Here is a 12,313-nt window from a genome sequence, read left to right as displayed (position 1 = left end):
ATTTTGAGATCATCCTTTTGTCATGGGGAATCTGTCCAGTCTCCTAGTAAAACCAAATTTGGCTAATTCGATCCAAGTTTTCTCTGTGGTTACTGAAAATTATTTTGAATTTTACTTGCGTCTTGACAGAAAAACGTTCCAAGTATATCAGTTTGTTAAATTTAGTTCTATGAGGATCGTGCAGTGCTGCTTTTAGATTCCTTTTAAACTGGAGGAATAATTTAAATTATGCCCTGTTAAAACAAAAGCAGAACATATGCTGAGTAGCTTTTGCAGTGCTTTTTATATGTTCAGGAGACCCAGTTACTAGAAATAGGCACTTAAATTAAAAATAGGTCAGTTGTCATGTATAGATAGTTTAAATGAACCACACAGAGCTCACATTGGATAGATAAAAAATTGGTGTATCTACTGGAAAGCAGTGAAGTGATAACAAGCAGATGATTTTGTTTCATTCCAGATTTTTCTTTCCTTTGCTTTACAGGAAAATCTTCACTGACGATCCAGTTTGTGGAAGGACAGTTTGTTGATTCATATGATCCAACCATAGAGAACAGTAAGTAAATAACTGCCAAGCTCCTCTTCTGCACCAAACTAATTTATATCAGAAACCATTGGGGTTATACATGTTACTTGTGTGGGTATTTACATATTAACATTAAAGTCCATTAATTACCACAGAAGTTTTATTATTCTTTGAACCAATACTACATTGCTGCACCATGGAAATCACTGTGTGCACATTTCTCCAAACAGCTGAACTTTTAACATTAAATGAAGAGACACCTAATGAATCTGGCTAAAATGCACCTCCTTATATTTTGTGTGTTGTTGAGCATCTGCTTCCCCTAATGTACTTGTGGCACTTTAAATCTTTACATCACACTATATGAAAATGTGCCACCAAATACAAATACAGATATTCCAGAGTCTCACATAAGGTCAGTATACCCAGATGAACAGAAAGCCAGCCATACCCATCAGGATTAAACCACTTAGAAGGTAGGCTATGATAGCATGATAATCTTTTCAATTCCTCCTTTCCAGCAGCTGGATAACAAGGCTGCTACACAATCAGCTTGCTGCAAATACTGGGTATTTGACTTCTCAAGTGTTTTTTTTTTCCTCTTAGCAGTTCTTTTAAACATAATTTTAGTACCTTTGTGAGTAGCTGGCATAGCAGGTGAGTAAAGACACTAATGCTAAAATGCTGCCAAGAGGAAAAAGTCATTTCAGAGGTTACCTGGCTTTCATTACAATCCAGCCACCTCTTTCTGAGCTAGCAGTGCCCATAAAGTACTTGAACAACTGCAGTGCTGGGCTGAGTAATTTGATCATGTTGGCTTACTTTAGTCATGTGGCAAATGAAAGTGGTTTCATGACCATAGCTCTGGGGTTCTTGTATTTTAATGACTTGTGTAGCACACATTTTTAGTGTTTTGAACTTCTGCAGTAGGATGTTAAGCCTGTGTGATGATACTCTGGAAGTTTGAATGAAGCAATCAGCAGAACAAGGGGTTTTTTTTTTTAATATATATATATGTGGTACATAATTACAAATCAGTAGCTATCAGGATATTTGACTTGGAATGATTTTATTGCTTAGAACTAAAATTCAAATGCTACTTTTTGAGTAACTCTATATTTGCTTTATATTTTAAGTCAGACTGGATAATTTGGCCCTTGGTCTGAATGTTAGCTCTTATACAGATATTAATACTAACACTTTCCATCATCCTTTTCTACTTTGAATTATAAGTCAGGTATGTCTTGAATTAAGGCTGCTAGCAAAATACTGGGGTTTGAGTTTCTGTGTTTATAATCTTAATTCAGTTGGGGCAGGTTATTTTTCACTGTCTGTGCCATATAAATGCAAATTATTTAAAGTAATCTTTTAGTTATATGCAGCTGCATGTGAATGAAGAAAGACTGAGAGACATGGAGTCAAAGTCTTTGCAAAATACTGAATCTGTGTCTTGTTTTAGGATTTTGACACATTGGTACAAAATTTGTTTTGTTTCATCCTTTACTTGTTGTCTGTAGCTGCTGTTTGTAACTCTGTGTGTCTCACAACTTCAGCATTTCTGAACCATACAAAAGTACCCTGCAGGTGAATTTTGCTCTTATTTGACTCTCCTGGTCTGCACTGTGTGCTTGATCTGAATTGTGAAGATTTGTTGGGAGGGGGCATCTTGAAAAGCCTTAACTTTTCAGTTGATTTCTTTCTTGTTTGGAAAATAAACATTATTCATTTGGTGTAAGTCTTGTGATCTGTGGCATGGCTGGGGGAGTTTGCTTTCTGAAAGGTAGAGAGTTGAAAGGTCCTTCTGACATCAGAAATTGTTGCTGGGAAGTAAAGGTTAAAAAGATAAAAGTTATGCCCTGGGGCTCAAAACAGTGGGAAATCTGTCCCATCTTTAAGCCCCAGAAGGTCTGATAATGTCAGAAATGCTTCTGTGAAGAACAGACAAGAGAACACATTGTAATTTAATACTAAAATTCAAAACTTACTGAAAAATTTTTTAAGACATATGTGAAACTGGGTTTGATGGGTTAAGTAAAAAATAATTCTTTTGACTTAAGAATGTAGTACTTTATTTTTTTTTTTCTAAATAGAAATCTTTGTTTAGCGAAGTCTTTGGACACTCCCAGCTGTGTTTCTGATTCTGTGTAGGGTCAAAAGATACAAAGTACATGAACAACTCTTAGACTTTTCCTGGCTTGTGATTTGAGATTTGGTGGATGGTGTTGGCAAAAAGGGTTGAAAAGTCCAGGTTCTTATACTATGGACAGTGTTGGAGAATGTTGGTTTTTCCAGGGCATTGTAATAAGGTGTAAAACCTTTCAGTTTCATCTGGTGGTTGGGTCTACACATGTAACAAAACTTGGACATGAAAAGCATACATAGCAAAGGATAGTCTGGTCTGTGTGATTTCTGTTTTGTCTCCAGCAATTGTTCTTGATAATTTGTTACAGTATTCTATCAGCAATGAGGAAATTTTAGGAAGCTGCAGTACTGCTGGTAATGCACTCTATAATTTTTGTCCTCAAATAATAAAACTTGCACAAAATGTTGACCTGCAAAGCTAAACTGTATGTAAGGCAAGCTGTAATCAAACTCTTACAGGAACAAGTTGTGTCATTTATAAGCCTTGAGCAATAGGAGTAAAACCTAATATTGTAGAAACATCAGGTTTTAAGTGTGAGAATCTCTGTCTTTGGAAGTGATAAAAGGAAAATAAGGTACATCAGATTTTCTTTATTGTTTGTGAAGGTTAGGACAGCTTCTCTGCTACATTTTCCTTTGCTTATATTACATCAGCACCAGAAAGTTAATTTATTTCTGTTCCTTCTACCAAACTTGTGTGTCAGGAAGAGTAACTTGTATCCTTTTGTGGCAGCAGTGGAGCTGAGAGATAATTGCTTTGGGAAGAGACTTTCCCTGTGTGAATGTCCCAACAGGAGTAACATCTCAATGGATGGCTATTCCTGAGACAGCCAGGTTGAGAAACGAGTGGAGCTGCTGCTTGCAGGGGTGTTGGAAAGAGGAGAAAGATCCTTGGAGAGCAGGAGTGTGTGCAGGGAGTCTGTGTGGGCACTGGGCTGGATGGGGCTCTGCAGGCAGATCAGCTCACATCAGCCAAGAGCAGTGCAAATTAAAGTGCAACAATTTTACAGGAATGAAAACTAGAAGCTGAATTTGAAACTCAAATAGGTCAGAAAGATCAGGTAATGAAGATGTGCACTTGACTCCACCCACATCATCTTTGCAGGGGTGTCTTTTGTTGCAAGTAAAATTACTTGAGTGCCCAAGTCTCAAATGTGTCCTCCAAAGCCTGCCTGGCTGCTTTTTGTTTTTGTTGCAGTTATTGAGGGCCTTCTAGCACTGTTTCACAGCTCTGTGTCTTCCTTTCTTCCCTACATTGCTTCACTGGCTCCCTAAGGAAAGGAACATCTTCCCCCATGCTTCCTGCCTCCATCCCATGTTTTTTAATACAAATGTGAGTAAAAGCATATTAGAAAGGGGCAAAGGGCTGGAGGACCCCTACTCTAGTGTAGGTTTGGATGGGTCTGACAGAGAATCTTCAAGGCTAAACTTCTGCCCGTGCCTTGGCAACTGCACTGGAAGGGTGAGCTGTGTTTCTCTGGAGCTGCTGGTGAGCAGCCTTCTAAGGGGTGCAAGTGAGGCTTCTGAGGAAAACTAAAAATAGCTCTCTTGCATCACACATCTCAGTGTTGTGAAAGATGTCCTGGTGGATTAGTGGCAGGCATTGACTTTGGAATGCAGGCAAATAGAAAGAGATGCAGGAGGTGGTAACCAAGGAAAGCTTGGGAGGTGATTGTATTTAGCTACCAGCCATGTTGTGGCAATCATGTTACAGCACCCTTGTACCTTCCTTCAGTGTCACTATTGATCTAAAGGCTGCATTTCTTTGCCTGTTACTGTTTGTTTGGGTTTTTTTTTTTTCCTAGTAGAATGGCTTGTTTCCACAGCAGCTGTCATGGAGCTGCACATGCAAATAAATTCATTCCTGCTGGTCTAATTGCAATCTTCAGGTAGTGATGATCTCTGGAGTTATATGTTGCAAGGTGAAAGAGTGTCCTGTTCCAAAATCCATGTTCCAGTTAATGAGCAGTGTTTTGGTGATGCTCACATTATGATTTAAGGTGAGGTCAAGTCTGCTGAAAAGTGTCCTTGGCCTACCAGGAAGAGCCAAATTGTGCAGGGATTGTGGTTTGTATTGTTGTCTGTCTTGTGCACAGGCACAGCAGAAGTCCTAGGATGATAGGTGATGGAATTGGAAATGAACACGTTGGCTGGATCAAGGGGACCAGGTTTTTCACAAAATTAAATTCTTAACTAGGAATGGTTTTAAAAAGCTTCAGCAAAGAAATGGAAGTCATTAGTTGTGACTTCATTGAGACAGATTTATCTTCACACAGTGGGCTGTGCTTGGTGCTGCAGGGCTCTGCACTGCACTAACAGCTCTCCTCACCAGGCTGTGCTGACTCCTTCACTGCTCCCCTTCTCCTGTCTCTGTCACACTGTGCTTTCTGTAATGATGGCAATGACATCATTGCTGGCTTCTAGAACAGTCTGAAAAAACTGCTGTCTGTCCCTTTTTAAATATTAACTTCATGATGCCCTTGAAGTTACTTTGAGTGCAGATGCTTTGATGTGTATGTGCAGTGTCAGGAGACTGGAGAGCTGTTACTGCACACCTGTAAATGCAGTGTGTCTCCAGAGGAGCCTGTTTTCCCTCTGACTCCAGGCAGGGATATTGTCTGTAGCAACACTGCCTCAGTTTGTCCCCATCACAGCATTCATCCAAGGCAAAGAGCCACTGTGGATCTGTGTTTCATAACCTAAAACTTCGAGTTGTGGGCAGCAATCACAGCAGCATCCAGACTGGTTTTGGGGCAGCACATGTGCTAAAGCAGCTTTCTTAGGGGATAACAAGGGTAAGTCAGGAGCTCTCTTTGAGGCTCCATTTCAAATGTCATTTGCTGATTTTGTAATGGAAACTATAGGTACACTTGACACTGTTGATTTAGATATTGTTAGGGTGGCTTTGCTGTTTGAATTGCTCCTTTTTTTCGAGGATTGGATTTATGAGGTGGGTTGAAACCTCCAGTTTCAGCTATTTCAGCCCACTTATTCAAGATAATGCTTGCATTGTGGGGACTTGACAGAGGGGCAGCCTTGGGCTGGGAGGAGGAAAGCTGGCCAATTCCATCTACTCCAGGCGTGGGCAGGGACTGCACAGCAGGGTTAGGAGCATTCAGCTGTGCAGCTTTGGGAAGCTCTTGGCCAACTCAGCTCACCTGAGTGACCTGTTCATCTCACTCTGTTTCCCTGCTCATCACTGCAGGGGCAGATAATGTTTCTGAGGACTGCTACTAGTTGGGAAACCACCCCAACTAGAGGATAACACAGACTTTACTCAGTGTGTCAGCACTGTCCAGCAGTGGTGTCTGAAGTGTGTCTCAAAGGCCACATGAGACATCCAGAGCCAGGTTTGTGAGCTCTGCTTGGGACATTACTCCTGCAGGAGCTGTGGCACTGTTTGCTTTTGCAGTTGCATAACACAAACTCTGGGTAGGATTCCTTGGCTCACAGCGTGTTGGCATTTCATGACTCTGAGGAAGAGCAGCAATTCTCATCACTTCTAGGGACTGAATGTACTTTGTGCTGGGGACTGCATGGGCTGCTAGCTGCAGCAAATGTGAAAGTAACACGGTGATCTTAGCTAATTGTCATCATTTGGGTTTAATATAATCATAAGTTCTGTGTGTTTTAGCCCCAAAGATTTTTCCTTTTTTCAGTCCAGATCACTTACTCATGGTATTTACTTTTAGGAAATTGATCTTGCTAAACTGTTTGGAAACCAAGGAGAAGACCCTATAATAAGTTCAAACTTAGCTTTGATGCCAATTGAATTTAAGTGTCTTGTGTTACCACAAATAGTGATTGTCTGGATCTTGTAGAAATGCATGTAAATCCCCCTTTTTATTCCTCTTATTCCCTCTTTTACTTAAGAGAGCAAGAAATAAGCTGCTGCATCCAGAGTGAGAATCATCTGAAATCTGAAATTCAATTTCTGAGTTTTGCTACCTGCAATAGACTAGTTATAAGTACAGCATCTGATTAGCCTTTTACTGCTACTTAGAAATCTGTAACTGGAGTTCTTTACTTCCTGCCTTGGCTGATGATAGCACAAAGGAGTGATTTCTGATCTCTTCCTTGTGTGTAATTCTGACCTGTTTATTTATTTCTTGTTGTAGCTTTTACAAAACTGATCACAGTAAATGGCCAAGAATATCATCTTCAGCTGGTTGACACTGCTGGCCAGGTAAGTTACCTTTCTTTGAATCTTTCTCCTAAGTTATTATGACAGCAGGTATTGATATTCCTGTTGGGCTAAGTTGGTAGTGACTGTGCATTCAGAGGTGAAAGTTAACTTAAAATTATCCTGACTTGTTGTTTAGTCACTAAAGAACTTCTCCTGTAGTGTTTATTTAAAGGCTTTGGTTTGTGTTTTGTTACTGGGTTGAGTTCTTTTTCCCCCCTATCTATTGAATGAGTACCTAAAAAAGGGGAGGGGAAACTTAACTCTGATGTCCATAAGTTCATCAGCAGCTTGAGTAATATTTACAGAGTAAATGAGCAGTCTTGCTTCAGATGAAAAAGGGTGCTTCAGTAAACCATGGGGAAATTTTTCATGGCTTTTTATTATTTGTCTGCTCCAGCTCCACCACCATGACTTGTATCCATGGAGCAGTCATGGGGAGCAGACAGATCCATGTAGGTGGTACTCACTGAGTTAGCAATGAACTGCTGCAGTTTGGCTGCATTCTAACGTGGTGGTTCATGTGTGTGTCTGTAATGACAGGGAGGGGGTGAGGAGCAGGGAGCACGTGTCCTGCGGTGTGTCCTGCAGCCTGCTGGGAGCTCTGGCAAGGGCAGCTCTTCATTATTTACAGGTCCAGGGGTTCATTACACACTGCTGCTTGGCTGAACCCGTGCACCAGAGTGCTGTGTCTGCTGAGAGACTCTATATGAGGGAAAAAACTCATCAGGGACCACTAATTAGACTGTATTGTTATCCTAAATTTCTTTTTTTTTTTTTTTTTTTTGCTTACATGCGCTTGTCTTCCATGATCTCATACAATGCCTTTGGGTTTTTCCAAGCGATGAGTAGTATTAAACAATGTTAGTGTTGCAAAATATGCTGCCAGTACTTAAGGCTTTAAAGGATACCTGCTCCTAGCTGGGATGTTCAGAGGGGTTGTGACTCTATAGATATGTTTGATTGCTTTCTTGGAAGAGAGCTGTGTCACTGGGGAATAGCCATGCTGTGTTTATAAGGTGTCAGCCCCTGGTGCTCATCAGCAGCATGTGTGATCACTCAGAGGTGTCTGAGCACAGCCCTGGCACAGGATTGCTGGGTGGGGAGTGCTCTGCAGAGCAGAGGGTGAGGGGCAGGCTGAGCAGTGTGAGCAGCAGCAGCAGCCCCACAGGTGTCACTCAGTGCCATTGTGAGTGCACTTGCATTACAGCTCTGATTGTGTCACGTAGTGATAAGAGACAAATTCCTCTTGGAGGAGGAAATTGCCTTCTGGGAAGGCAGTGTGACTCACCACTAACATACCTCTGGTGCTGAGGATTGATTTCATGTTATACAGTATTGTGGAACCTAAATAGCTTCTTTCCCAGCCTGTGGTTATTTTCAGATTTAATTCTTCATGGAATGATTTGAACTTTGATTTCTGGCACACAGGCTTAGAGGGGGGAGATGGTGTTGGGGTTTTGGAAGGTGTGGCTTGGACAGATTTCTTTCTCAAGTCTGTCTTGCTTAATGGCCCATAGGGAGTTCTCATGTGCATACAACACAGCAAGAATTGTATTGCAGATTTGTTAAATACTTTTGAAAACCTGGCTATGGCCTGAAAAGTTGTAGCAACGTTGTTTTATCACTTGACAGATTTCTTAATTTGACCCATGAGTTTCAGTGAGCATAGCAGCTTGCCTTCCATCTCCTAACAAGCTAAAAATAAAGTCATGAATTAGGAACAGTTGAGATTATGGCACTTGCTTTTCTTGGTATTCATCCTCTGTCCTGTGCCTCTTTACTTTTCTGGTTATTTACTGAGCTTTGTGCAGTTCAGTCCAGCAAGGGTCTTGATACAGGGTCACAGAAGAGGGGTGTAAAAGGAAATCTTACCTAACACCAGATTCCAGCTGGGGCAGTCCTGGGAATTTCCAGGTAAAGTCAAGCCACTGCAGAGTGGCACTTTCACCTTTTTTACACAGACTTAGCTCAGATCCCTTCTGAGTATTGACTTTGGGATTTCATGTCCAGCTGGAGTGGCACTTTGGCATTTCAGAGAACATGGGGGAGGGCTGCCCTCAGTGTGTAGCAATAAAGGCAAATAAAGGCAGCTTTTGCCAAGTGTTACTCTTTCAAACTTTTTTTGGCTGGATCTGTGAAGTTGATTTATAAAGAGTTTTTCCTCTTCTGCCAGTGAGGGAAGTTTGATTCCTTTTGGGTGTCTTAGATTTAAGCTATGTGATTGCACTGCTCCATCTGTTCAGCCATGACAATAACAGAGAGGTTATTTGATCTTCAGCTAAAATTAACATCTTCAAAAGCATAGGTTTAAAAATTTGAGAACTCATACATTAGGAAGTATGGCTCTTGTCAAAATGGAAATGTTTCCTGGGAATGTTTGTTGGAACAGGTTTTTAACATTGGATTCGTAGTATTTGTGTTGCATTATTTGCAATATATCAGTCTGGTTTGTTTGCCTATTTGGTCAGTCCCTTTTCTAGAGGGGTAATAAATTCACTGAGTAAATTTCTGGTGGTTTTGTCTGGTTTTCTATTTATGTAAACACTTGTCCTATAATGTAAACTTACAGTTGTCATAAAGCAACTAATAACTGTATTTTTTGCATTTGATAAGCATAAGTTAGCCCCAATTATTCACTTCCTACCAGATTCCTGTGGTAATTTAGATGTGATCAGTGTCATTTGAAATTACAAACTGCTAGATCCTGTTGTCAGCTGTTGAAATTAAGGTTTTGAAATGTATCACCAGCAAGATAAGAGGCATAATTGCTAATTAGTGGTGGGACAGAGTGGATGTTTTGTACTAATACAGACAGATAATTAAGCAGGATAAGAGGATTGAGAAGAGCTTCAGCTCATCCATAGTCTTAGAGAGAATAAACCATAAAAGCTTTAGATTAAATTGTAGGGTATACAGATAGACTTTTAGCCTTCTCTAGGTTTGGTTAAGATGCTGCTTGTGACATTATGATAAAAAATTCTGAATGTACTTCCTAATCAAAATGTCTTAGAGATGTGACCAACTTAACTGATGTTAATCTAATGGCATCAAGGTCTGGGCTGTGTCACCTTTAATTTTAACTGCAATATTCCTTCCACAGGATGAATACTCCATATTTCCTCAGACATACTCCATAGACATCAATGGCTACATTCTTGTTTACTCAGTCACATCAATAAAAAGGTAATAAAATCTGTTTGTGTTCTTCTCTTTAAATAGTTTCTGGGTTTAGCTACTGCCTCTGCTGTATTTTGTGTGATTATTTCAATTAGCCTTTGTCCTTTAGAAGTAGGAGTGAATATTAATGTTTTTTCAGAAATGTCCCCTCGGACCCAAATGTCAGACACTTTGCAGACTCATGTGCAAGGTACCATGTAAGAAATGAGACAGTGTTAAACTACATTGTTTTGCGGTGTAAGAAGTACAAAGGATAATTTCAGAAATGAGTTCATTGCTCTTGCATCAGATAGAAAGGCAGACATAAATACAAAGCTGAAGGCACTGTACATTTAGGTGAAGTACCCAAGCTCGATCCCTCCTTCAGCTCTGTGGCTTTTCATAGTACTGAAATTCCTTTGACTGCTTGTATTGAATTAACCATAGAAATACTCATATAAACAGTAATAGATGGCTTTTGGACTGTAAACCCTCTCCTGGCATGCTGCAGCAAATAATCCTCCCTGGAGGTTGTCCCAGAGTGTCCCTCTTGTCCTTGCTGTTCCCTGTCCAGAGTCCATCTTGCCTGGAGTCATGCAGGACACATCAGCCTCTGTGTGGCTTTGCCATCCTCTGTTATTTTCTCCCTTCCTCTGGACATCTTGCTTTGTTTAAATACTGCTTATCCTTGAGTAGCTGTTGGTTTTCTAATATTGCACAACATCTTTATTAGGTCAGCTGAGTATTTTCTGAAATTTTTGTTTGAAGAAAGTGATTAAGACCTTAGACCTTTCAGTCTCATCAAGTAGGAGAAGTTGATGCTTCCTTTCTGTTTTCAAGGCAGTTGATGAGCTTTTTACAAGTGCTGAAGTGTTTCATATATTTTCCTCTGAATCAAACAAAACTGGTCATTTCCAGCTCTTTGATAGACTATCATAAAATACAGGTAAAGCAACTTGCCTGTTGGCTCTTTTTCCTTCTCAAAGGAAGGATACAGTCTGGTTACAAACTTCTGCTGCTTGCAAGGTCTTTAATGTTGAACAGATTTCACAGTTCTTCATTCTTGCTTTTCATCTTCAGTTCTGAAGTAGAGAAGGGCAAGCACGTGTTAGGCTTTTATGTGTGTCTAGAGATACTAAACTACCAAACTCTCTCTGGGTCTGAGCTTTTCTGTGAGAGGTTCAGTGCTGGTGCTGGGTAACTTGTATGAAATAGGAGTCAGTATTCTCTGCCTGAGTAGACAATGCTTCACTCCTAAAGCAGATACAGAGAAGTTCACTGATAAATGGGTGCCTTTGACTGAAACCAGTGTACATCCCTCAGGGGATTCTGCAACCTGTGCTGTTCCCTGTTTGGCAGCTAAAGGGTTTGTTCTTTCTCAGGCACTCCAGTTGTTGCCTCATGATGTCTTGAGCTCACCAGGTGAAGAATGAACATGTTTTCGTTGGGTGCATTCAATCAGTTACACCAAGTTATGGTAAAAATACAAACAGGACAGACCAGATTAAGGCTGTAGGTCAAAAATCTTTTCATCAGTATTTATTCTTGGTCAGTTTATTCCAAGTTTGTTGTTGTTGTTTCTTCCTTAAAATTTCAGTGTCCATGATCCTGTCTTGTTCAATTCTTGATGTTCTGTATCAAGACAGTGTTTAGGTGATAGGAAGTTCTTCCACAGTAACTCTGTAGCTTTGATGACTTGCCCTGACAATGGGATCACAGTCTTCATCTGTCCTGACTTCTGTCAAAGTGTGTATATTGATCCAAATATTGATCCAGCTGGGTGAGAGCTATGACAGCAGACTTAACAGAAATGCTCTTTTTAAAGTTATCAGCTTCCCTGCTAACCTCCAGTGGGAAGTTTAAATAGGACTTGAATGAAAGCTAATGCCCTACATTTTTCATATTGCCAGGCTCTCAGCAGCAAGGTTACTGGAAGGCTTTTGCTCTAGTTCAGCTTAATTAAATTCCAATTTTGTATCTTGCTAGGTTCCATGATTTTGTGTAACACATTTATCTGACAGCTAGTAATGGGGTTTTTTTTGTATTTCACACATTGAGTTGTTTGCTGTAACCCATTTGCTTGACAGAACTAGAAGGGACCTCTTACAGTCTCCAAATCTCTCAGTTTCACAGCTTGATGTGATGGTGCTATTTTTGGATTGGTCAGTCCTTGCTCCTTTTTTGTCCTTGCTCCTTTCAGCATTATTAATTTGGAAAGCTTTCTAGAACATTAATTGGTTGAGCCAATTTAATTCCTGGCAGTTCTTAGCAACTTCTTTCTGTGTCAGAATTGTGTTGCAGTT

The 12,313-nt window shown here is 40.3% G+C and overlaps 1 protein-coding gene across 1 annotated transcript in view; it reads left to right on the top strand.

Moving 5' to 3' along the window:
• Positions 1-12,313, top strand: part of RHEB (Ras homolog, mTORC1 binding) — a 39,390-nt gene that overhangs the window by 18,378 nt on the left and 8,699 nt on the right. Inside the window, exons 2-4 of the mRNA XM_058034830.1 lie at positions 485-556; positions 6,787-6,854; positions 9,955-10,037. Of these exons, the coding sequence (XP_057890813.1) occupies positions 485-556; positions 6,787-6,854; positions 9,955-10,037 (223 nt within the window). The remainder of the gene's footprint in view (positions 1-484; positions 557-6,786; positions 6,855-9,954; positions 10,038-12,313) is intronic.

Source organism: Melospiza georgiana, chromosome 1 (assembly GCF_028018845.1).
Source record: "Melospiza georgiana isolate bMelGeo1 chromosome 1, bMelGeo1.pri, whole genome shotgun sequence".
NCBI lineage: Eukaryota > Metazoa > Chordata > Aves > Passeriformes > Passerellidae > Melospiza > Melospiza georgiana.
Note: the sequence above shows the minus strand (reverse complement) of the source record. Positions and strands in the feature narration are given on the sequence as shown.